The sequence below is a fragment of the Xenopus tropicalis genome, chromosome 10, assembly GCF_000004195.4.
Source record: "Xenopus tropicalis strain Nigerian chromosome 10, UCB_Xtro_10.0, whole genome shotgun sequence".
Taxonomy (NCBI): Eukaryota; Metazoa; Chordata; class Amphibia; order Anura; family Pipidae; genus Xenopus; species Xenopus tropicalis.
The window spans coordinates 4,297,641-4,324,864 of record NC_030686.2 but is presented as its reverse complement, the minus strand read 5'-3'; the positions used below and the strand labels follow the sequence as shown (position 1 = coordinate 4,324,864).

Below are 27,224 nucleotides of genomic sequence, written 5' to 3'. Positions count from 1 at the left end.
AGAGGAGCCTTCACTGACAATGACTTACCATTTTGTTGGTGAATTCCGGAGGGTTGTCGTTGACATCGGCGACAGTGATGATGGCCGTGGCGGTGTTGGACAGCCCGTGGTTCAGATTCCCTTCCATGTCAGTGGCCTGAATGACGACGGTGTACTGTTGGACTTTCTGTTGGGGACACAGTAAGAGTAGGATTAAAGCACTCGGCTCCTCGCAACATGATGCACTGGCGCCTCTAGAACACCAAATGCTGCAGAAGAATAGTAAAAGGTCCTTATCTGTCTCCATCTTGCCCTACAGTCTCCATCTTATCCAATTATTTCCATCTTGGCCTTCTGTCACCATCTTGCCCTACTGTCTCCATCTTGGCCTTCTGTCACCATCTTGCCCTACTGTCACCATCTTGCCCTACTGTCTCCATCTTGTCCTACTGTCTCCATCTTGGCCTTCTGTCACCATCTTGCCCTACTGTCTCCATCTTGTCCTACTGTCTCCATCTTGTTCTACTGCCTCCATCTTGCCCTACTGTCTCCATCTTGCCCTACTGTCTCCATCTTGCCCTACTGTCTCCATCTTGCCCTACTGTCTCCATCTTATCCAACTATTTCCATCTTGGCCTTCTGTCACCATCTTGCCCTACTGTCTCCATCTTGCCCTACTGTCTCCATCTTGCCCTACTGTCTCCATCTTGCCCTACTGTCTCCAACTTGCCCTACTGTCTCCATCTTGCCCTACTGTCTCCAACTTGCCCTACTGTCTCCATCTTGCCCTACTGTCTCCATCTTGCCCTACTGTCTCCATCTTGCCCTACTGTCTTGGCCTATTGTCTCCATCTTATCCAACTATCTCCATCTTGCCCTACTGTCTCCATCTTGACCTACTGTCTCCATCTTGCCCTACTGTCTCCATCTTGCCCTACTGTCTCTATCTTGCCCTACTGTCTTGGCCTATTGTCTCCATCTTATCCAACTATCTCCATCTTGGCCTACTGTCTCCATCTTGCCCTACTGTCTCCATCTTGCCCTACTGTCTCCATCTTGCCCTACTGTCTCCATCTTGCCCTACTGTCTCCATCTTGCCCTACTGTCTCCATCTTGCCCTACTGTCTCCATCTTTCCCTACTGTCTCCATCTTTCCCTACTGTCTCCATCTTTCCCTACTGTCTCCATCTTGCCCTACTGTCTCCATCTTGCCCTACTGTCTCCATCTTGCCCTACTGTCTCCATCTTTCCCTACTGTCTCCATCTTGCCCTACTGTCTCCATCTTGCCCTACTGTCTCCATCTTTCCCTACTGTCTCCATCTTGCCCTACTGTCTCCATCTTTCCCTACTGTCTCCATCTTGCCCTACTGTCTCCATCTTTCCCTACTGTCTCCATCTTTCCATACTGTCTCCATCTTTCCCTACTGTCTCCATCTAAATTAATCCTAAAATTGATTTTGCAATTAATTATGTTTACGCAGAAGGTCACTGCTCTCATTTAGGTGCAACTCAATTTCTTTCAGCTAGGCTTCTACTAAATCCAGCACCTTGGGTAACACCACTGTTTCTTGCAATGGCTTACTTTCCAAGGGTTGGGGTGCAGCCCACAAGCAGAAAATAGGTAAGAAGTTTGGTTATAATTATGGGGGTTGACAGAAGGAATGTTCTGGGCACACAATAAGCTGTACCCCCATACTGTACTGTCTAAGGGAAACACTATGGCACCCCCTACCCATATGTATAAATACAAATATACAGAGAAGGAATGTTCTGGGCACACAATAAGCTGTACCCCCATACTGTACTGTCTAAGGGAAACACTATGGCACCCCCTACCCATATGTATAAATACAAATATACAGAGAAGGAATGTTCTGGGCACACAATAAGCTGTACCCCCATACTGTACTGTCTAAGGGAAACACTATGGCACCTCCTACCAAGAAAGAAAGTGTATATTGCTCTTTAAAACACCATAAAAGTGAAACTTTCAGAGCAGTTTCCTATGAACAAGTGATGTTTATATCAGGTCCATGGGAGGAGAGAATCTGATTTTGTTCCAATCAGAGGAAACAAACAGGCGACAATGAAGATGTTGCTCAGCAGGATCACTGACACCCAAATCAGACGGAGATGAATACATTAATTACAGTGGATAATGGCAGATAATGATTTTCATTAGCAGTGAGGTTGGCTGATCTGTACCTGTGCGACATGTCACATCCCCATCCCTCTCCCTGCAAACACTCTCTCATATTAGTGACAGCAGCTTGACAAAGATGTCTCTATCTACTGGGGAGCTCTCTGTCACCCAGGCCAGATACTGCTCTTTACTAATAATAAGCTGCAATTACAGTGAGAGCGACGAGTCCAGATCCTATCTGATCCCCCCATTGTAAGCAGCAGTCCTGCCCTGCTTTATGGCTGAGATTCTAGCTATCTGTATAACAGAGCATTCTGTCACAGTGGCACAGATCCTATCTGATCCCCCCATTGTAAGCAGCAGTCCTGCCCTGCTTTATGGCTGAGATTCTAGCTATCTGTATAACAGAGCATTCTGTCACAGTGACACAGATCCTATCTGATCCCCCCCATTGTAAGCAGCAGTCCTGCCCTGCTTTATGGCTGAGATTCTAGCTATCTGTATAACAGAGCATTCTGTCACAGTGACACAGATCCTATCTGATCCCCCCCATTGTAAGCAGCAGTCCTGCCCTGCTTTATGGCTGAGATTCTAGCTATCTGTATAACAGAGCATTCTGTCACAGTGGCACAGATCCTATCTGATCCCCCCATTGTAAGCAGCAGTCCTGCCCTGCTTTATGGCTGAGATTCTAGCTATCTGTATAACAGAGCATTCTGTCACAGTGGCACAGATCCTATCTGATCCCCCCATTGTAAGCAGAAGTCCTGCCCTGCTTTATGGCTGAGATTCTAGCTATCTGTATAACAGAGCATTCTGTCACAGTGGCACAGATCCTATCTGATCCCCCCCATTGTAAGCAGCAGTCCTGCCCTGCTTTATGGCTGAGATTCTAGCTATCTGTATAACAGAGCATTCTGTCACAGTGGCACAGATCCTATCTGATCCCCCCATTGTAAGCAGCAGTCCTGCCCTGCTTTATGGCTGAGATTCTAGCTATCTGTATAACAGAGCATTCTGTCACAGTGACACAGATCCTATCTGATCCCCCCCATTGTAAGCAGCAGTCCTGCCCTGCTTTATGGCTGAGATTCTAGCTATCTGTATAACAGAGCATTCTGTCACAGTGGCACAGATCCTATCTGATCCCCCCCATTGTAAGCAGCAGTCCTGCCCTGCTTTATGGCTGAGATTCTAGCTATCTGTATAACAGAGCATTCTGTCACAGTGGCACAGATCCTATCTGATCCCCCCCATTGTAAGCAGCAGTCCTGCCCTGCTTTATGGCTGAGATTCTAGCTATCTGTATAACAGAGCATTCTGTCACAGTGGCACAGATCCTATCTGATCCCCCCCCCCATTGTAAGCAGCAGTCCTGCCCTGCTTTATGGCTGAGATTCTAGCTATCTGTATAACAGAGCATTCTGTCACAGTGGCACAGATCCTATCCCCCCCCCCATTGTAAGCAGCAGTCCTGCCCTGCTTTATGGCTGAGTTTATAAGAGTGCTATATAAAGTAGGTCAAACTACAAAAAACTACATTTGTGTGCATAGAAGTTTCTCATCCCACCATTTGTGTTAACTCATTAAAATGTATCTGCTAAGCACTTTCACTTTCCGATCCATGTTCTTCGCTGCTGACTGCTCCTTTTTTACCTTTTGCTCAAGCTAACGATGTCTCGCACCATATTCATTCCCTGCTGTGCTTTTGTGTGTAAAGGAACAATCATCCTGTTGTAACATCAACCCTCATGCTAGAAATGTGGAAAAAGGGGGGAAAATATCAATTTCCTAACTGTATTGGTGATAGGGATAGCAGGTATAGTAGGGAGAGATGGTGCCTATAGTAGCAGTGGGGGGATAATAGCCTCTGGGAAGGGACTGGGGCTGTGGGATAGCAGGTATAGTAGGGAGAGATGGTGCCTTATAGTAGCAGTGGGGGGATAATAGCCTCTGGGAAGGGACTGGGGCTGTGGGATAGCAGGTATAGTAGGGAGAGATGGTGCCTATAGTAGCAGTGGGGGGATAATAGCCTCTGGGAAGGGACTGGGGCTGTGGGATAGCAGGTATAGTAGGGAGAGATGGTGCCTATAGTAGCAGTGGGGGGATAATAGCCTCTGGGAAGGGACTGGGGCTGTGGGATAGCAGGTATAGTAGGAAGAGATGGTGCCTATAGTAGCAGTGGGGGGATAATAGCCTCTGGGAAGGGACTGGGGCTGTGGGATAGCAGGTATAGTAGGAAGAGATGGTGCCTATAGTAGCAGTGGGGGGATAATAGCCTCTGGGAAGGGACTGGGGCTGTGGGATAGCAGGTATAGTAGGGAGAGATGGTGCCTATAGTAGCAGTGGGGGGATAATAGCCTCTGGGAAGGGACTGGGGCTGTGGGATAGCAGGTATAGTAGGGAGAGATGGTGCCTATAGTAGCAGTGGGGGGGATAATAGCCTCTGGGAAGGGACTGGGGCTGTGGGATAGCAGGTATAGTAGGGAGAGATGGTGCCTATAGTAGCAGTGGGGGATAATAGTCTCTGGGAAGGGACTGGGGCTGTGGGATAGCAGGTATAGTAGGGAGAGATGGTGCCTATAGTAGCAGTGGGGGGATAATAGCCTCTGGGAAGGGACTGGGGCTGTGGGATAGCAGGTATAGTAGGGAGAGATGGTGCCTATAGTAGCAGTGGGGGGATAATAGCCTCTGGGAAGGGACTGGGGCTGTGGGATAGCAGGTATAGTAGGGAGGGATGGTGCCTATAGTAGCAGTGGGGGATAATAGCCTCTGGGAAGGGACTGGGGCTGTGGGATAGCAGGTATAGTAGGGAGAGATGGTGCCTATAGTAGCAGTGGGGGATAATAGTCTCTGGGAAGGGACTGGGGCTGTGGGATAGCAGGTATAGTAGGGAGAGATGGTGCCTATAGTAGCAGTGGGGGGATAATAGCCTCTGGGAAGGGACTGGGGCTGTGGGATAGCAGGTATAGTAGGGAGAGATGGTGCCTATAGTAGCAGTGGGGGGATAATAGCCTCTGGGAAGGGACTGGGGCTGTGGGATAGCAGGTATAGTAGGGAGAGATGGTGCCTATAGTAGCAGTGGGATAATAGCCTCTGGGAAGGGACTGGGGCTGTGGGATAGCAGGTATAGTAGGGAGAGATGGTGCCTATAGTAGCAGTGGGGGGGATAATAGCCTCTGGGAAGGGACTGGGGCTGTGGGATAGCAGGTATAGTAGGGAGAGATGGTGCCTATAGTAGCAGTGGGGGGATAATAGCCTCTGGGAAGGGACTGGGGCTGTGGGATAGCAGGTATAGTAGGGAGAGATGGTGCCTATAGTAGCAGTGGGGGGATAATAGCCTCTGGGAAGGGACTGGGGCTGTGGGATAGCAGGTATAGTAGGGAGAGATGGTGCCTATAGTAGCAGTGGGGGGATAATAGCCTCTGGGAAGGGGGCTGTGGGATAGGTATAGTAAGGATACGTACAGTAGTAGGTATAATATGGATATCTGGTTATTAATTAAAATACTTTTGAGTATGGTGATTATGAAGGAATATAATTACAAGAGCACAATGGGTTCCACATTAATTGCCGATAATGAAGACATCTTTTCCCGTATAAGTGGCAGAAACAGACAATTAAACAAATGAGACATTCCCTATGTACGAAGCAGAGGAGACACAATAAGGGATATATACAAGGATCAGGCAACTCTTTAGATATGAGAAGAGGTTGATTCACCTCTTGCCAATTAGCCCATAAATAACCTAATTAGGAAAGAATGTAGGATAAATGGAGGCGAGAGCGAGGACGTGCAACGCCGCGTGTGAATGGAAAGAGACCCTGCAGCCCCCCCCCTACTGATTTAAGTGTCTCCTGACATTTATAATTATGTACAAATGCTGCATTTACATAGTTCTCCATAATTAGGCCTTTCTGCAATTAGATTACTGGGCCGCTCGGAATATCGCGCTCTTTCTCCGACCAGAGATGACATCTGTTGTCAAAACAGGAGGCGGAGGCTGAAGGAGGGCGATGACTTGGAAACGCAATGATGGAGAAGTTGTTTGGTCCGATTCCCGGTATAATAATGGTGTTTGGATTAGGAGTGAATGGTGACGGTCTGGGCTGAGGCTAATTTGGGTCTTTTTAGCAATTGAACTGCGCAGATGAGCCGTTTGGCCGGGGCTTTGATAGCCACAAATCTAAGCGGCTGCTAGTGATGGGCGAAATGCTTCGCCAGGCATGCATTCGCTTCCAAAAATTGTCGCCCGCATAAAAATAATAGTCGCGTGTCAAAAAAGAATAGCCGCGGGCGACAAAAGAATAGCCACACGACAAAAGAATAGCCACACGACAAAAGAATAGCCGCGGGCGACAAAAGAATAGCCGCGGGCGACAAAAGAATAGCCGCATGAGAAAAGAATAGCTGTGGGCAACAAAAGAATAGCCTTTGCAACAAAGGAATAGCCGGTGCAACAAAAGAATAGCCGCGGGCGCCAAAAGAATAGCCGCGGACGCCAAAAGAATAGCCGCAGGCGTCAAAAGAATAGTCGTGCGACAAAAGAATAGTCATGTGGTAAGAAAGAATAGTTGCGGGCGTCAAAAGAATAGCCACGTGCGACAAAAGAATAGCTGTGGGTGACAAAAGAATAGCCGCGTGCGACAAAAGAATAGCCGCGTGCGACAAAAGAATAGCCGCGTGCGACAAAAGAATAGCCGCGTGCGACAAAAGAATAGCCACGTGCGACAAAAGAATAGCCGCGTGCGACAAAAGAATAGCTGTGGGTGACAAAAGAATAGCTGCGGGTGACAAAAGAATAGCCGCGCGCGACAAGAGAATAGCCGCAGACGACAAAAGAATAACCATGGGTGACAAAAGAATAGGCGCGGGCGACAAAAGAATAGTCAAGGACGGCAATTTTTTTTTGACACGTGACATTTTCGCGGTTTCGCGAATCTTTTGAAAGATTTGAGAATTTTTCGGCAAAGCAAAACAGGACAGATTCGCTCATCACTAGCGGCTGCCTATTTCAGCTCGACAAAGGGGCTTTTGTGCTTCTGAAAGGTTGCACATTCGCAATAAACTGCAAGGGCTTGAGTGCCGGTGCTTATTGTTGCCCATTTCAGCCCCATGGCTAGCCCCGCAGTAGCCCTTTGGATCATAATGATCTTGCCTTTGGCAATGACTATTTTGACTCAAGCACCAACTTTTGTTCAGAGCTCTCTTTGCTCATAACAAGGTTATAGATAAACAACTCCCCAGGCCGGGGGGCGTAACTTGGTTGCACCGGGGCCCCCCTGCAGAATAATCCAGATGAGACCAGTCTCGCACCCCGTCCTGGGCCAACCACATCAGTATATTTAATGTAGGAGTGGGGACTGAGGTACAGCAGACCCTGTGGTCCGGGCCCCCCCCCAGTGACTGCGGGGTCTGCTGTATAAATAATTACGCCAGTGTCCCAGGCTCAGCACCCACTACTTGCCCAATTTATAATCATAACTTTGTAACTAAAATAACCCTGTTTTGAAAATATGTGCACCATAAATAGTAAATTCAGTTAGTCTGCCTTCTTCTTCTAACTCTTTGCAGCTTTCAAATGGGGGTCACTGACCCCGGCAGCCAAACCCTATTGCTCTGTGAGGCTCCAGTTTTATTGTTATTGTTACTTTTTATTCCTTATCTTTCTATTCAGCCCCTCCCCCTATTCATATATCAGCCTCTTGTTCAAACAGCTCCCTGGTTGCTAAGGTAATTTGAGCCCTAGTAACAGTATATCTGACCCCGGCAGCCAAACCCTATTGCTCTGTGAGGCTCCAGTTTTATTGTTATTGTTACTTTTTATTCCTTATCTTTCTATTCAACCCCTCTCCTATTCATATACTGGATTCTCCTTCAAATCACTCCCTGGTTTCTAAGGATATTTGTACCCTAGCAACCAGATAGAAAAACTGGAGAGCTGAATTTCTAACCTGGGCATTTGGGGGTATCTAGATAATGTAGCTCGTAGTATACAGAGGCCCAAACAGCCCCCACACCAGCCCAATACATAGTGACTGCCTATGGCAGGGGTCCCCAATTTTTCTTTTTACCCGTTAGGCACTATCAAATGTAAAAAACAACTGGAAAAAAGTTCATGGGTTGCTAAATAGGGGCTGTGATTGGCTATTAGGTAGCCCCTATGTGGACTGGCAGCCAATAGGAGGCTCTGTTTCTCACTACACCTGTTTTTTCTGCAGCGAAAACTTGACCCCAAGCCAGAATTTCAAAATAAGCGCCTACTTTGAGGCCCCTGGGAGCAAAATTCAGGAGCCACTCGTTGGGGGATCACTGGTCTGTGGCATCTTACAACTGCCCCTCAGAACCCACAGATTGCCAGCCCGGGGCCTGCTGCTACTGCTCCTGCACCCCACCGGATGGGGGGGGGGGCCAGCTACATGGTGTATAGTGAGGCCCATTCAGGGTCAGAACAAGGGGTAGGCCCCCACTTGTGATTACACTGTGGGGTGCAGGGGTGAGGTGGCCAACCATGTTGCCTAGGGCCACCCTGGGCCCATTCGTTTAGAACTTCTGCTTGAGGGACCTAGATTTGTAGGGAAACACAGTGGGGGGGTCTGGCGAGACTGGGCAGAGATGCGAGAGCGCTAAGGGGCAGAGGGGCACCAGGTGCAACACTGGCCGGTGGGGGCCACTTGGTAAACGAGCCCAAGTTTGTTGGACGGAGGAAAAGGCAGAGAAAGTGAGAATGTTCCCAATGACCTTGAGGAACATCAAATGACCAAACCAGGAGCCGCTGAGTGACAGCTTGTGGGGGAACAAAGGCAGTCGGCCGCCCAACTGATCAATAAAGGTGATAGAATCTCAGGAAGGCAGTGGGCCGATATGGGCTGGGGGTACTGGGAATAATAGCGAATCCTCCAGCTGAATGAGCTTTGCTCTTTGTTCAAAGTGACAGATTCCAATCCTCCCCGCTCTATCGGGCTCTTTTCTTCCCCCGGCCCCCCGAGCCTCGTGTCATTTGCTGCCCGGGACGCGCTAACCGCGCTCCCATTGGTCTCCTCTTCCCCCTGTCATCTTGCAGGAGTCCTTGAAAAGAAATCCCTTCTTATCCTTATGGCAGTTTCAGATATAATGAGGTGATCAACAAGACAATGAAACAAGAAAACATCCTCCTGAACTGTAATGCCGAGATAAAGCTTTGTATGGAGTATTGAAGGCAAATGTTCAACCCCTAACCCTGTCCCCCAGCCCCGGCCCCCAGCTCCAAGCCCCCCCGGCCCCCAGCCCAAACCCCCAGCCGCATAGGATTTACATTCTGCCTCTTCTCTAGTATAATACTATCCCTTCTGTTGGGCTCTTTGATTCCTCCTCTTGCAGGGGTGCTTGGGGGCATTATAAATATTATATAAAGGATATGAGATATCACCTGCATCAACAAACGGCAAATATTTTATAATTGGTTATTCCGAGTGACAGTTACACGGTCCGTAACCGCCAACACCTTATCTTCACACGCTTATTGATCTTAATTTGTCCAAAGCTATTTGACACATGTAGAGATAATGTCACTCTGCCATTCCATGGCCCTCCGTGACTTCTAATATCCTTATCATTTACAGTAGGGGGTACATTATCCCTTATAATACATGAGTGATACTCAGAGTTTATCCAGGTAATTTGTAAGCACTGATTACCCCGAAGCATGATAGAATAACTGGACACATTCTGGTGATGCTGAAATGCGAGGAAATATGTGAGAAAAAAGGGAAAGTAGGTTCTGCTGCCATTCTCGTGCCACCGGGGGGCAGGATTCTTGGCTTGGAATCACTAGTAGGAAGCCCGATATGATGGGTTAGAAAGAAAATAAAAGAGGCAGATGGATATAGGGACAGACAAACAGGCCAACGAGAGACATTTAGACAGAGATCAATGTATGGAGAGATGACAGAGGGACAGTAGAACAGTCTCCCACCTCTCGGTCCAGTCCAGCCGCCACGGTGTTGATGACGCCCGTCTCGCTGTGAATCACAAACATATCCTGGGACGGACTCTGCGGGCTCTGGGCCATGATGCGGTACATGACGATCCCATTGGACGTGTTGATGTCGTCGGCATCGTGCGCCGTCACCGTCATGACATAGGTCCCTGGGGAAAGGAACGCATTGAGGAGCAATCACTAAAAAGTCCCACCTAGGGTTCTCAACTAGATTCATATCACCATTATACATCTATAATAGGAGATGGCGAGATCCCAAGAGGACATTGTTTTACACCAACACCAATGTTGTGGTACTGGGAGTGAGCCAGGATTGGTCTCTAGATGAGATGGCCTTAGTCTTGGACATTAAGGACTCATAGCTTCGTTCCCAAGACCAGGCGATATACTACAAACAGGGCAGTAGTTTGAGATCATCAGTTCTCCTCACCTACCATTTTCTTGTCATGGTTCTGGCTCAGTTTTGGGTTCATAAAGCCCCTCTCTCAGTTTTACTCTTGATTTGAACCCCTTAGGTCTCATCTCTAACTAGAAAAGGTGGCCTTGAACCTCCTGCCTTCCATTGGCAAGGGTAGCCGAGCCTTGCCTTTACCTATTATGTGGAAGGATGCATGCTGGGTACCCCTGCATTATATACACCCATATCATTCTTTCCCATGGAAAACTGGTCTCAGTGTTAAGGCTGGTCTTCAGTCTTGATCTTGAATGAGTTGGTCCAATCAGTCTTGTGCATTGTTAGATTCAGTATTGTGTCACCATTCTTTGTTTTACTAGATCCTGTCTTGTGGTCCATTACACTTGTGTCTTGTTTTGGTCTTGTGCTGGTTGCACTTGTACTTGTCTTGGCCTTCTGCCCTGTTACTCTTGGTCTTGTGTTGGCTGTACGTGTCATTGTCTTGGCCTTGTGTTGGCTGTACGTGTCCTTGTCTTGGCCTTCTGTCCTGTTTCTCTAAGTCTTGTGTTGGTTGTACTCGTCCTTGGCCTTGGCCTTCTGTACTGTTGCTCTAGGCCTTGTGTTGGCTGTACGTGTCCTTGTCTTGGCCTTCTGTCCTGTTTCTCTAAGTCTTGTGTTGGTTGCACATGTCCTTGTCTTGGCCTTCTGTCCTGTTTCTCTAAGTCTTGTGTTGGTTGCACTTGTCCTTGTCTTGGCCTTCTGTCCTGTTTATCTAAGTCTTGTGTTGGTTGTACTCGTCCTTGGCCTTGGCCTTCTGTACTGTTGCTCTAGGTCTTGTGTTGGTTGTACTTGTCCTTGTCTTGGCCTTCTGCCCTGTTGCTCTAGGTCATTTGTTGGTTGTACTTGTCCTTGTCTTGGCCTTCTTTGTTTTACTAGATCCTGTCTTGTGGTCCATTACACTTGTGTCTTGTTTTGGTCTTGTGCTGGTTGCACTTGTACTTGTCTTGGCCTTCTGCCCTGTTACTCTTGGTCTTGTGTTGGCTGTACGTGTCATTGTCTTGGCCTTGTGTTGGCTGTACGTGTCCTTGTCTTGGCCTTCTGTCCTGTTTCTCTAAGTCTTGTGTTGGTTGTACTCGTCCTTGGCCTTGGCCTTCTGTACTGTTGCTCTAGGCCTTGTGTTGGCTGTACGTGTCCTTGTCTTGGCCTTCAGTCCTGTTTCTCTAAGTCTTGTGTTGGTTGCACATGTCCTTGTCTTGGCCTTCTGTCCTGTTTCTCTAAGTCTTGTGTTGGTTGCACATGTCCTTGTCTTGGCCTTCTGTCCTGTTTATCTAAGTCTTGTGTTGGTTGCACATGTCCTTGTCTTAGGCCTTCTGCCCTGTTGTTCAGGTCTTGTGTTGGTTGTACTTGTCCTTATCTAGGCCTTCTGCCCTGTTGTTCAGGTCTTGTGTTGGTTGTACTTGTCCTTGTCTTGGCCTTCTGCCCTGTTGCTCTAGGTCTTGTGTTGGTTGTACTTGTCCTTGTCTTGGCCTTCTGCCCTGTTGTTCAGGTCTTGTGTTGGTTGTACTTGTCCATATCTAGGCCTTCTGCCCTGTTGTTCAGGTCTTGTGTTGGTTGTACTTGTCTTGGACTGGACTTGTCTAGGACAATAAGAACTCTTCCAAGACCACACAACTGAACTAGTCAACTGAACTGGGGGCTTAAATTGGAATTGTATATTAAAGGGACCATATTCTTCAGTCTACCCAAGATGGCAGAGCAGAGACGTTTTGTATAAGGGGGGGGGCTCCAGTCATAAGACCCTGGAAGCCCAGCCTTGTAATCACAGATCAAGCGGAAATCCCCTTGTGCCAGGAGAGAGGGCTCAACGCCTCTTGATTAATTGTATAATCGGCAAATGAAAGGACCTGGAAGGGCAGCACTTCCTATGAATCTGAGCAGCTTCTGCGCGTCTTAAAGGATTAATTTCCCAAGCCTCAAATTACAGCTTCATTTCAACACAAACCCAGAGCCATAATTGGCTTTCTGCTCAGATCAGCGAGGCTAAAGATTTAAATTCTTCATACGTAGATTACTCTCAAGTATCGGGCCCCATCTGTGCCTTTTATTGTGGCATCGATCACCCCGGAGAGATGGTAATGGAACTGGCAAACCGCAGAGAGGCCTATAAGGAGGCTGCCTTTGGCCCTGCTCTCTATGGGGGCCACAAAGGGCCGTATTTATTCTGGGAAGGAAGCCCCATAACAGATTCATTAATTAATCATTGCGTTAGCTCCTGCACCCAAGATGGATCCCTAGTGACACGGGGGCAGTATTTGTGTTGCACCGGCAGCTGTGGATGGGATGGAGGCCGGACCCAAGAGTGCCAGGCTCTGCTGATTGATGTTGTTAGAAGGAGCCCGGGGAATTCTGATTCCAATGCCAAACTGCCTGCTGAACCCCTTAACCATGTGGGCCTCCCTCTGCCACCCAGCCATCAGCCCATAGATATCTACATAGGAAATAATGCCCCTCCCACTGTGACAAATTATTACTGTTTCCAATTTCTTTGCTTTTCCCATCTTGTCCTACAGCAACTGCTAAACCCTCCTCTTCCTACATAAACTGCTGCTCTGGGGCCCAATATTGGGTCATAATATCCCCATTTTGTCCTACTGTTTTTATTTTTCCCTTCTGTCTTCATCTTGCCCTACTGTCTCCATCTTGCCCTACTGTCTCCATCTTGCCCTACTGTCTCCATCTTGCCCTACTGTCTCCATCTTGTCCTACTGTCCCCATCTTGCCCTACTGTCCCCATCTTGCCCTACTGTCTCCATCTTGCCCTACTGTCTCCATCTTGTCCTACTGTCCCCATTTTGCCCTACTGTCTCCATTTTGCCCTACTGTCCCCATCTTGTCCTACTGTCTCCATCTTGCCCTACTGTCTCCATCTTGTCCTACTGTCCCCATTTTGCCCTACTGTCTCCATCTTGTCCTACTGTCCCCATCTTGCCCTACTGTCTCCATTTTGCCCTACTGTTCCCATCTTGCCCTACTGTCTCCATCTTGCCCTACTGTCTCCATCTGGCCCTACTGTCTCCATCTTGCTCTACTGTCTCCATCTTGCCCTACTGTCTCCATCTGGCCCTACTGTCTCCATCTTGCTCTACTGTCTCCATCTTGCCCTACTGTCCCCATCTTGTCCTACTGTCCCCATCTTGTCCTACTGTCTCCATCTTGCCCTACTGTCTCCATTTTGCCCTACTGTCCCCATCTTGCCCTACTGTCTCCATCTTGCCCTACTGTCTGCATCTGGCCCTACTGTCTCCATCTTGCTCTACTGTCTCCATCTTGCCCTACTGTCCCCATCTTGCCCTACTGTCTCCATCTCGTCCTACTGTCTCCATCTCGCCCTACTGTCTCCATCTTGTCCTACTGTCCCCATCTTGCCCTACTGTCTCCATCTTGTCCTACTGTCTCCATCTTGCCCTACTGTCTCCATCTCGTCCTACTGTCTCCATCTCGCCCTACTGTCTCCATCTTGTCCTACTGTCCCCATTTTGTCCTACTGTCCCCATCTTGCCCTACTGTCTCCATCTTGTCCTACTGTCCCCATCTTGCCCTACTGTCTCCATCTCGTCCTACTGTCTCCATCTCGCCCTACTGTCTCCATCTTGTCCTACTGTCCCCATCTTGCCCTGCTGGCTCCATCTTGCCCTTCTGTCTCCATCTTGCCCTACTGTCTCCATCTTGCCCTACTGTCCCCATCTGGCCCTACTGTCTCCATCTTGCCCCTTTGCTCATAGCCGGTACAGAGAGATACCATAAAACTATATCTTTACACCTAGAGAGGAAGAGGAGGAAGAGGCACCGGGTACCTGGTTTGGAAACTTCGTCCACTGACCCATTGAAAATGGGACTTGAGAATTCTGGTCGGTTGTCGTTCATGTCGATAACGTAGATGGAAAGGTCGATGGGATTCTCCACCTTGTTCCCGTTCATATCGACAGCGTGGGCCCTGAGCTGGAGAGAGAAGCACAGAATTCCACTGAATTTGGGGCCATGTAGGAAAACTGGGGAGGGGGGGGTATTGGCTTTACATGGAGAGAAACACGGAGGGTTAAAGAGACTGCAGAGATCAGGGATCAGTGTGTCACACGTGGCCATAAATAGAGACTGCGCAGCGAGGGCTGAGAGAGGGCTCAGGTGCTCAGAGACAGCTGTTCAACAACAACAGAGACAGAGCCGTGACCTGAAATATCCGCAGGAAGCTAAGAATAGACAGAGGGGTTCAGCTCCCCTGGGGCCCCCCAATCTGTCGGGTCATTAGAGACCGGATCCAAAGCCCCGAACTGCAATAAGTGATTCACTCAGCAGCATCTCTACCCCCCTCACTGAATAACCCAGCGGCCTGGCCCATCAGCCTAAACTACCCCTCCAACCGGCCTAAGTGCCCTGCCCCCAACCGGCCTAAATGCCCTGCCTCAGACTGGCCAAAATGCCCCACCTCCAACTGGCTTAAATGCCCTGCGTTCAACCAGCCTAAATGCCCTGCCTCCAACCGGCCTACATGCCCTGCCCCTAACTGGCCTACATGCCCTGCCCCTAACTGGCCTACATGCCCTGCCCCTAACTGGCTTACATGCCCTGCCCCTAACTGGCCTACATGCCCTGCCCCTAACTGGCCTACATGCCCTGCCCCTAACTGGCCTACATGCCCTGCCCCTAACTGGCCTACATGCCCTGCCCCTAACTGGCCTACATGCCCTGCCCCTAACTGGCCTACATGCCCTGCCCCTAACTGGCCTACATGCCCTGCCCCTAACTGGCCTACATGCCCTGCCCCTAACTGGCCTACATGCCCTGCCTCCACCTGGCCTCAATACCCTGCCTCCACCTGGCCTAAATGCCCTGCCCCCAACCGGCCTAAATACCCTGCCCCCAACCGGCCTAAATGCCCTGCCTCCACCTGGCCTAAATACCCTGCCCCCAACCGGCCTAAATACCCTGCCCCCAACCGGCCTAAATACCCTGCCCCCAACCGGCCTAAATACCCTGCCCCCAACCGGCCTCAATACCCTGCCTCCACCTGGCCTAAATGCCCTGCCCCCAACCGGCCTAAATGCCCTGCCTCCACCTGGCCTAAATACCCTGCCCCCAATCGGCCTAAATGCCCTGCCTCCACCTGGCCTAAATACCCTGCCCCCAATCGACCTAAATGCCCTGCCTCCACCTGGCCTAAATACCCTGCCCCCAATCGACCTAAATGCCCTGCCTGTACTACGGTTCTCCCCCCTTACCATAAGCCTTACAATTGAACTGGAACTCTGTCCAATCAAAAGCAGGGACCATCCTACCTCCCAGTTGGTGGCATTTTCTGCAGGATGGTGTGGAATTCATATTCACCCCAAAAATATGGGGTGGAGCTTACCAGAAGTAGGTGGGGTCTTGAAGTACCTTAATATGGCCAGTAGGGGTCAGGTGTGTCCTAAATTTCCCTCTTTTGAATGTCAAATGTTTGGAAGATTATTTTTTTTATAGTTTCATCGTTTCTTCTGCCTCTTTGCAGCTTTCAAATGGGGGTCACTGACCCCGGCAGCCAAACCCTATTGCTCTGTGAGGCTCCAGTTTCATTATTATTGGTATTTTTTTATACTTTCTATTCAGTCCTTTATCTATTCATATACGAGCCTCTCATACACACAACCACCTGGTTACTAAGGTAAATAAGACCCTAGCAACACAACAGTGGCTGAAAAACCAAATTGGAGAGATGCTGAACTAAAATCTAAATAACTGGAAAAACCAAACAAAATAAAAAATGAAGTGTGTGGGTCTGGCTATAAGCCACAGTAAAGGATGCTGGGAGTTGAAGTTTACCAGGTACCGGTGGCTGATGGGAAATGTAGTCAAACAGGAGCTGCAGGGCCACAGATGTGAAACCTCTGATTTATGAGCAGAAAACAATGTATTTTCATTAATAATCACATTATTTCACGGCTTAGTTGGAGGTTTATTCTCCTTACAAGCACATTGGGGGGGCACACTCTGAAGGAACATATGTTCCACTGACGGAAATTGATTGACACCCCGGTGGAGACGGTGCTATTGTCACCTCTGGCGGCGAAACAGATGTTCCCACATGTCTGGCACCGGGGGAGACGGAGCAGGAAATATGAGCAGGAAAAGTCATTACTGCAATGCAGTAAGAGGAGGATCTAATGCAGGGTAATAGGGGGGTTTGGGGGTGCAGTTACAGCCCCCCGTGATACTTCTCTGCCTTAGTCATAAATACCTCTGCTCCGTCCTGGGGTAGGTACATACATATATATATAAATGGGAATAGGAGCCCATAGATACAAATATACAGAGAGGGAATGTTCTGGGCACACAATAAGCTGTACCCCCATACTGTACTGTCTAAGGGAAACACTATGGCACCCCCTACCCATATGTATAAATACAAATATACAGAGAAGGAATGTTCTGGGCACACAATAAGCTGTACCCCCATACTGTACTGTCTAAGGGAAACACTATGGCACCTCCTACCCATATGTATAAATACAAATACACAGAGAGGGAATGTTCTGGGCACACAATAAGCTGTACCCCCATACTGTACTGTCTAAGGGAAACACTATGGCACCTCCTACCCATATGTATAAATACAAATATACAGAGAAGGAATGCTCTGGGCACACAATAAGCTGTACCCCCATACTGTACTGTCTAAGGGAAACAGAATCAGAGAATCGTGTTCCTTTACAGGGAACTTATTGCAGCCGACAGTGATGAGGTTCCAGGCAGGGCCCTCATTCCGTCCCACAATGCACCCTGCTCAGCCTGAATATTTGATGGTTTTGCTGCCGTTGTTACCTTCCCTCAGATTTATATATCAGACAGATAACACACTAATGGCACCAGGGCCCAAATCTCTGTACCATTAGGCACCACATTGCTTGGAATTCTGCTGAAACACTAATACTGCCGAGTTGTCAGTCCCCGGGGATCGTATTGTGCCGATCTGCACCGCCAGCAATTTCCTTATGGGAGAAACCGCACTGAGCGACTCTAAGCAGGAGAGTGGGATCAATTATCCAACAGCAGCAACAGGGAGGTTTATGGGGGAATCAGCCCTCCCAGGGGTAAAGGGACTCGGGGGATATTAATATTTCATTTGTGCTATTCTATATCTGACCAGCAGGTGGTGCTGTAGTGTTATACTATGTAACTGGTCAGAGAAACGGGGGGGGGGAGGTATATCTGTGCCTATATATTATACAGTTACATTATGTGCATATATGATATGGGGGTTACACTGTGACAGTGGGGGGGGGGGGCTGGGGGAAAGATGGGGGGTATATCTGTGCCTATATATTATACAGTTACATTATGTGCATATATGATATGGGGGTTACACTGTGACAGTGGGGGGGGCTGGGGGAAAGATGGGGGGTATATCTGTGCCTATATATTATACAGTTACATTATGTGCATATATGATATGGGGGTTACACTGTGACAGTGGGGGGAGAAAGATGGGGGTATATCTGTGCCTATATATTATACAGTTACATTATGTGCATATATGATATGGGGGTTACACTGTGACAGTGGGGGGGGGAAGATGGGGGGTATATCTGTGCCTATATATTATACAGTTACATTATGTGCATATATGATATGGGGGTTACACTGTGACAGTGGGGGGGGGGAAGATGGGGGGTATATCTGTGCCTATATATTATACAGTTACATTATGTGCATATATGATATGGGGGTTACACTGTGACAGTGGGGGGGGGGAGGGAAAGATGGGGGTATATCTGTGCCTATATATTATACAGTTACATTATGTGCATATATGATATGGGGGTTACACTGTGACAGTGGGGGGGGGGGGGGCTGGGGGAAAGATGGGGGTATATCTGTGCCTATATATTATACAGTTACATTATGTGCATATATGATATGGGGGTTACACTGTGACAGTGGGGGGGGGGGGCATATCTGTGCCTATATATTATACAGTTACATTATGTGCATATATGATATGGGGGTTACACTGTGACAGTGGGGGGGGGGGCTGGAGGAAAGATGGGGGTATATCTGTGCCTATATATTATACAGTTACATTATGTGCTTATATGATATGGGGGTTACACTGTGACAGTGGGGGGGGGAAAGATGGGGGGTATATCTGTGCCTATATATTATACAGTTACATTATGTGCATATATGATATGGGGGTTACACTGTGACAGTGGGGGGGGGGGGGGCTGGGGGAAAGATGGGGGTATATCTGTGCCTATATATTATACAGTTACATTATGTGCATATATGATATGGGGGTTACACTGTGACAGTGGGGGGGGGGGGCTGGGGGAAAGATGGGGGGTATATCTGTGCCTATATATTATACAGTTACATTATGTGCATATATGATATGGGGGTTACACTGTGACAGTGGGGGGGGGGCTGGGGGAAAGATGGGGGGTATATCTGTGCCTATATATTATACAGTTACATTATGTGCATATATGATATGGGGGTTACACTGTGACAGTGGGGGGGGGGGCTGGGGGAAAGATGGGGGGTATATCTGTGCCTATATATTATACAGTTACATTATGTGCATATATGATATGGGGGTTACACTGTGACAGTGGGGGGGGGGCTGGGGGAAAGATGGGGGGTATATCTGTGCCTATATATTATACAGTTACATTATGTGCATATATGATATGGGGGTTACACTGTGACAGTGGGGGGGGGGGGGGGGCTGGGGAAAGATGAGGGGGTATATCTGTGCCTATATATTATACAGTTACATTATGTGCATATATGATATGGGGGTTACACTGTGACAGTGGGGGGGGGGGCTGGGGGAAAGATGGGGGGTATATCTGTGCCTATATATTATACAGTTACATTATGTGCATATATGATATGGGGGTTACACTGTGACAGTGGGGGGGGGGGGGGGGGGCTGGGGGAAAGATGAGGGGGTATATCTGTGCCTATATATTATACAGTTACATTATGTGCATATATGATATGGGGGTTTACACTGTGACAGTGGGGGGGGGGGCTGGGGGAAAGATGGGGGGTATATCTGTGCCTATATATTATACAGTTACATTATGTGCATATATGATATGGGGGTTACACTGTGACAGTGGGGGGGGGGGGGCTGGGGGAAAGATGGGGGGGTATATCTGTGCCTATATATTATACAGTTACATTATGTGCATATATGATATGGGGGTTACACTGTGACAGTGGGGGGGGGGGCTGGGGGAAAGATGGGGGGTATATCTGTGCCTATATATTATACAGTTACATTATGTGCATATATGATATGGGGGTTACACTGTGACAGTGGGGGGGGGGGCTGGGGGAAAGATGGGGGGGTATATCTGTGCCTATATATTATACAGTTACATTATGTGCATATATGATATGGGGTTACACTGTGACAGTGGGGGGGGGGCTGGGGGAAGATGGGGGGTATATCTGTGCCTATATATTATACAGTTACATTATGTGCATATATGATATGGGGGTTACACTGTGACAGTGGGGGGGGGGGGCTGGGGGAAAGATGGGGGGGTATATCTGTGCCTATATATCTATACAGTTACATTATGTGCATATATGATATGGGGGTTACACTGTGACAGTGGGGGGGGGGCTGGGGGAAAGATGGGGGGTATATCTGTGCCTATATATTATACAGTTACATTATGTGCATATATGATATGGGGTTACACTGTGACAGTGGGGGGGGGGCTGGGGGAAAGATGGGGGGTATATCTGTGCCTATATATTATACAGTTACATTATGTGCATATATGATTATGGGGGTTACACTGTGACAGTGGGGGGGGGGGCTGGGGGAAAGATTGGGGTATATCTGTGCCTATATATTATACAGTTACATTATGTGCATATATGATATGGGGGTTACACTGTGACAGTGGGGGGGGGGGCGAGGGAAAGATGGGGGGTATATCTGTGCCTATATATTTATTACAGTTACATTATGTGCATATATGATATGGGGGTTACAACTGTGACAGTGGGGGGGGGGGGGGCTGGGGGAAAGATGGGGGGGTATATCTGTGCCTATATATTATACAGTTACATTATGTGCATATATGATATGGGGGTTACACTGTGACAGTGGGGGGGGGACTGGGGGAAAGATGGGGGGTATATCTGTGCCTATATATTATACAGTTACATTATGTGCATATATGATATGGGGGTTACACTGTGACAGTGGGGGGGGGGGGGCTGGGGGAAAGATGGGGGTATATCTGTGCCTATATATTATACAGTTACATTATGTGCATATATGATATGGGGGTTACACTGTGACAGTGGGGGGGGGGGGGGGCTGGGGGAAAGATGGGGGTATATCTGTGCCTATATATTATACAGTTACATTATGTGCATATATGATATGGGGTTACACTGTGACAGTGGGGGGGGGGGGGGCTGGGGGAAAGATGGGGGTATATCTGTGCCTATATATTATACAGTTACATTATGTGCATATATGATATGGGGTTACACTGTGACAGTGGGGGGGCTGGGGGAAAGATGGGGGGTATATCGGTGCCTATATATTATACAGTTACATTATGTGCATATATGATATGGGGGGTTACACTGTGACAGTGGGGGGGGGGGGGGGGCTGGGGGAAAGATGGGGGGGTATATCTGTGCCTATATATTATACAGTTACATTATGTGCATATATGATATGGGGGTTACACTGTGACAGTGGGGGGGGGGGGGAAAGATGGGGGTATATCTGTGCCTATATATTATACAGTTACATTATGTGCATATTATGATATGGGGGTTACACTGTGACAGTGGGGGGGGGCTGGGGGAAAGATGGGGGGTATATCTGTGCCTATATATTATACAGTTACATTATGTGCATATATGATATGGGGGTTACACTGTGACAGTGGGGGGGGGGGGGGGAAAGATGGGGGGGTATATCTGTGCCTATATATTATACAGTTACATTATGTGCATATATGATATGGGGGTTACACTGTGACAGTGGGGGGGGGGCTGGGGGAAAGATGGGGGTATATTGGTGCCTATATATTATACAGTTACATTATGTGCATATATGATATGGGGGTTACACTGTGACAGTGGGGGGGGGGGGGGGAAAGATGGGGGGTATATCTGTGCCTATATATTATACAGTTACATTATGTGCATATATGATATGGGGGTTACACTGTGACAGTGGGGGGGGGCTGGGGAAAGATGGGGGGGTATATCTGTGCCTATATATTATACAGTTACATTATGTGCATATATGATATGGGGTTACACTGTGACAGTGGGGGGGGGGGGGAAAGATGGGGGGGTATATCTGTGCCTATATATTATACAGTTACATTATGTGCATATATGATATGGGGGTTACACTGTGACAGTGGGGGGGGGGGGGCTGGGGGAAAGATGGGGGGTATATCGGTGCCTATATATTATACAGTTATTAGTCTCGGATCCGCTCGCTTTTCCATCTCCTTTTCTCTATTTCACATTGTTTATTTGCATTTATTTGTTAGTTATGAAGTTGCTGCATTTTAATCAAATTTAAGGCCAAATCTGAAGAAAACACAATTAATTCCAAGACCCCCAGAAGCTGAATTGTTAATTTCATGGCTGCCTGGCTCATACGAGGAATAACTGGGGGGCTTGGTTACAATTCCAGTCACTTTTTAAAGGACAAATATACCTTGTTTAATATTCTGGGTGTAAGGGATAATGGCTGCAGCCGCAGGGGGGGGTTCCACTCACATGGTACGATGATCTCTCCTCCCGGTCCAGGGGTCTGGTCACATACATACGCCCAGAAATGGGGTCTATGCTGAAAATCTCCATGGGGGGCTGGTCTGCCCCGACTCCGGTGATGCTGTAACGGATCATACTCTCCCGGTCTTTGTCAGAGCGAATCTGAAAGGAGGAGAGACAGCAGGGTATTAGCACAATTCAGCAGGAACAGCCCCCTAAGTTTGCTCATAGCCTGTACAGAGAGATACCATAAAACTATGGCACATAGGGATTCCCCTGTACTAAGCACAATTCAGCAGGAACAGCCCCCTAAGTTTGCTCATAGCCTGTACAGAGAGATACCATAAAACTATGGCACATAGGGATTCCCCTGTACTAAGCACAATTCAGCAGGAACAGCCCCCTAAGTTTGCTCATAGCCTGTACAGAGAGATACCATAAAACTATGGCACATAGGGATTCCCCTGTACTATGCACAATTCAGCAGGAACAGCCCCCTAAGTTTGCCATAGCCTGTTAGAGAGATACCATAAACTATGGCACATAGGGATCCCCTGTACTAAGCACAATTCAGCAGGAACAGCCCCTAAGTTTGCTCATAGCCTGTACAGAGAGATACCATAAAACTATGGCACATAGGGATTCCCCTGTACTAAGCACAATTCAGCAGGAACAGCCCCCTAAGTTTGCCCATAGCCTGTACAGAGAGATACCATAAAACTATGGCACATAGGGATTCCCCTGTACTAAGCACAATTCAGCAGGAACAGCCCCCTGAACGCCCTCAGCATTTCTAACCAAAGTAGAAAATAAAAGCAGCCGCTTCTCCTACTTTAGACTTTTCGGAGACGCGGAAGCGCAATCTCACGCTGCAGATTATAATAGAAAGTTCTTTCCTATGTTTCACAGTCGACGGAGAGGCAAATTAGTCATTTCACGTTCTATGGAGGCCGGTTGGTTCTGGACGACTGACGGCGCGAGGAAAAGGTCTCACTTATCTTCGCTCTCTTACGTTAACCCTCTCCGGGCAGCAGTGCTGCAAACCTGTATAAGACTTTCACATGAGGGTTCACTGACTCTCTATTGGGTCATTTTTTATTTGTTATAGTTTTTTAATTATTTGCCTTTTTCTTTTGACCCTTCCCAGCTTACAAATGGGGGTCACTGACCCCGGCAGCCAAAATCTATTGCCCTGTGAGGCTACAATATTATCGTTGTTACTTTTTATAACTTATCTTCCAGTTTATGTCATCGACTATTCATATTCCTGTAACTATTTCAAAGCACTGTCTGGTTGCTAGGTTGAATTGGACCCTAGCAACTAGATAGCTCCGGAAATTCCAAAATGGAGAGCTGCGGAACCCAAAAGCAAAATAGTTCAAAAACGGCTAATAATAAAAAATCAAGACCAATTGCAAACTAACTCAGAATAGCACACTCTCTACATTAGGGGTGGGCAAACTACGGCCCACGGGCCATGTCCGGCCTGTTGGTCTTTTGAGTCCGGCCCGCCGACTCCGCAAGTCTCATCACATGAGACTTGGCGTCTGGAGACTGATGAGCGGAAATGGCGTAACGCTGGCCCGGCCCGTCTGTAAGTCAATGTGGCCCCTGAGCCAAAAAGTTGCCCACCCCTGGTCTATATAATACTAAAAGTTAATTTAAAGGTGAATATCCCCTTTAACCTTGGTTCCCTAGATGTTCCTAGACTACTAGCAGCTAATCCTTGAGTATCTATTGAGAGATACTCACAGCTGTAGCATAGGAACAAGAAACAAGGCACCCCCTTGGGTGTAAATGAGCCCCAAGTGTTATTATTCGTGCCATAAAGCAAGACTGAAATGCTGTTCTTGAGAGGAAGGAAGTAGGTAATGTCACATGGTGCACTATCCCGGGCAAGGTGAAAAGTGACTATAACTTTCTCTAAAATGAACCAATTTTCCCAAATGAGTTTGAATTTGAAGATTACAAAGTCGCCTTTGGGAAGCGACAGCGACGTCCCTTCATTCAGCCCCCCGTACCTTTAAATTAAGGGGAAGTCTGACATCTCTCGAGATCCCAACTTGGCACCCAAACAGCTTCCCCCGGGCGCCGGGAGAGAAAATGAGGCCCGGAAAATAATCAACTGCCTTGAGTCCCATGAGATGGAGACATCTAGGAGGACCTCCGGCAGGTAAACAAAAAAATAAAATGAAGGTGCAGCGGTGACACAAAGTGACACCGAGCCTGACGAACCCCACAGGCGCGGGGAAAATTGAGAGGAAGAACTCGGGGGTTTCTCCTTGGGAAGTCAAAACAGCTTCTCCCGGGCGTCGGGAGAGAAAATGAGGCCCGAAAATAATCAACTGCCTTGAGTCCCATGAGATGGAGACATCTAGGAGGACCTCTGGCAGGTAAACAAAAAAAAAAAAGAAAAGGAAGATGCAGCGGTGACACAAAGTGACACCGAGCTTGACGAACCCCACAGTCGTGGGGAGAATTGAGAGGAAGAACTCGGGGGGAAGTCAACAAACACGATTATTTCCAGGAGACGGTAATGTTTGCATGACAGCCCCCATCTCCTGGTCCTGCTTGGACTCGTCATCTCTAGAAAAGGAACCGATAACGAGCACATTTACTCGAGAACCTGCTCTGCTTAATGTGATTTCCCTTCCTTGGTTCATTACTGAACTCCCCCCCCCTAACCCACTCGTCTAATAGGCTTACTTTCTCCCTGATCCCAACTCTCGTCTCCTTGGATCTCCACCACCATGGCCTCAAGGTCACCCAGAAGGACTCATCTGTCTCCTGAGCTGACGCACTCACAAAGCATAGCCCATTACCCGGGAAGGAAAGAGAGAGATATAATTGAACCTATAATGTATAGAGAACACGCGTGACAGCTTTAAATAACAGCGAAGGTCTCGGTGTTATCTTTTTCGGTGGAATCCGAGATTAATGAAGGGCGTCTCATTAAAACCACATAAAGGCCGTACCTGGGCGCGCGGTGTAATAAGACGATTCCTCACCGGTGTAGAAGACATGTCTCCATTAGGGGAGCAAAATAAATGCCAAGCCACAGTTTAATCCACATTAAGAGCGTCCGACGGCACAGAGATAAGAGTTATAGTTGGAATTGGTACTTATGGCTCCTGGAGTCCGCGTGATTAGCGGTGACCTTGGGATGTTGCCGTCGCTGACTGACTGGATTCTCATTACATCCCAAATAGTTACCCCTCTGGCACATAGGCAGATGCACCTTCCCAGAAGTTTTATATCTCAGCTGTGTCTTGACCATGACCCATTAAGCTTTGGCCATGCCCCGTTACACATTGATCATGCCCCACTACACCTTGGTCATTCCTAATTACGCTATGAACCAGGTCCCACTATGCCTTGGCCATTCCTTGTTACACCTTGACCATGCTCCATTATATCTCTATCATTCCCCATTATGCCTTGACCATACCCTATTATACCTTGACCATTCCCCATTACACCTTGAGCATTCTCCATTACGCCTTGACCATGTCCCATTATGCCATGACCATGTCCCATTACGCTATGACCATGTCCCATTACGCCTTGACCATATCCCATTACGCCTTGACCATGTCCCATTACGCCTTGATCATGCCTCATTATCCCTTAATCATGTCCCATTATGCCTTGACAATGGCCCATTACACCATGACCATGTCCCATTATGCCTTGATTATGCCTCATTATGCCTTGACCATACTTTGCCTTGACCATGTCCCATTATGCCTTGACCATGCCCCCATAAAGCCTTGACCAATGTCCCATTATGCCTTGACCATGCCCCCATAAAGCCTTGACCAATGCCTCATTATGCCTTGACCATGTCCCATTATGCCTTGACCATGCCCCCATAAAGCCTTGACCAATGTCCCATTATGTCTTGACCATGCCCCCATAAAGCCTTGGCCAATGCCTCATTACACCTTGATCATGTCCCATTACGCCTTGGCCATGCCCATGATGCCTTGATCATGCCTCATTATGCCAACCCTGAGCACACTCCCTGCTCTGCCTTATTCCCAAAAAAATTGGGAGCTTTGTCAATTGAGGGGGTTAACATTAATTTAGGTGCACAATACAGGGAGCTGTTACTGTGGGCGGCCAGGTGTGGGCTACAAAGTATGAAAAGTGTAAAATATAGGGGCAAACCGCCCATGCTTGTGGAATTGCTATAGGTCCCTGCACTCAGTTTGGGCAGCCCTGTATTGATCGGGGGGTCGCATAGGCCTGGCTTGCACCCCACAACCTGGACTCCACATTCCTCCGGGTGAGTTTGAGCTTTACACTAAGGCTCATACGTCAGTCCCGGGGTGCAGACCTGCTCGGTGTAACAGATAATACCTATAAAATGAGCAAACAGCCAGTCTCTGTGAGTTAAAGCCCCTTCTTTACTGTATGTTCCAAAAACACAAACCTCCAAAAGCAAAGATTATATGTGAGAATCCCCCACCCTTCCAGCCCCCCTACAGAAAATAGGACACAATGTTCTCTGCGCCAGAATAAAACACAACAATTTAGCAAATCTGAAAGCCACAAGCCGAGCGTCACCCTGGCAGCAACGCGGAAAACAGAGCGAGGGCTTTTGCATCACAAAATGACTTAAAACAGCAGGATTTTAGGTAAAAGGCCCCCATTTAATTTAATGCGTTTACAATTCCATATTCCTAATTAGAAGGGCATAAAGGGAGAACTCGCTGCACCACTTGTGCCAACGGCCCCGGCTCCTACAATTGCACCTCTTCCTATCACTGACAGCTAGATGGGGCCCTGATATTTACTATAAATATATTAGAATATATATCCCAAACTGCAAATATAAACCCAAGCAGCAACCATGGGAATTGCCCTGATTTGTACTGTGCAATAAATATACTGCTCTGTCACGGTGCACAGAGG

At 48.0% G+C, this 27,224-nt stretch overlaps 1 protein-coding gene across 3 annotated transcripts in view; it reads right to left on the bottom strand.

Moving 5' to 3' along the window:
* cdh4 (cadherin 4) overlaps positions 1-27,224 on the bottom strand; it is a 338,730-nt gene that overhangs the window by 13,554 nt on the left and 297,952 nt on the right. For all 3 annotated transcript variants that reach the window (XM_031893969.1, XM_031893970.1, NM_001123479.1), the window contains 4 exon segments: positions 22,314-22,469; positions 14,351-14,495; positions 10,079-10,251; positions 29-166 (listed from right to left, as the gene is read on the bottom strand). In XM_031893969.1, the coding sequence (XP_031749829.1) occupies positions 29-166; positions 10,079-10,251; positions 14,351-14,495; positions 22,314-22,469 (612 nt within the window).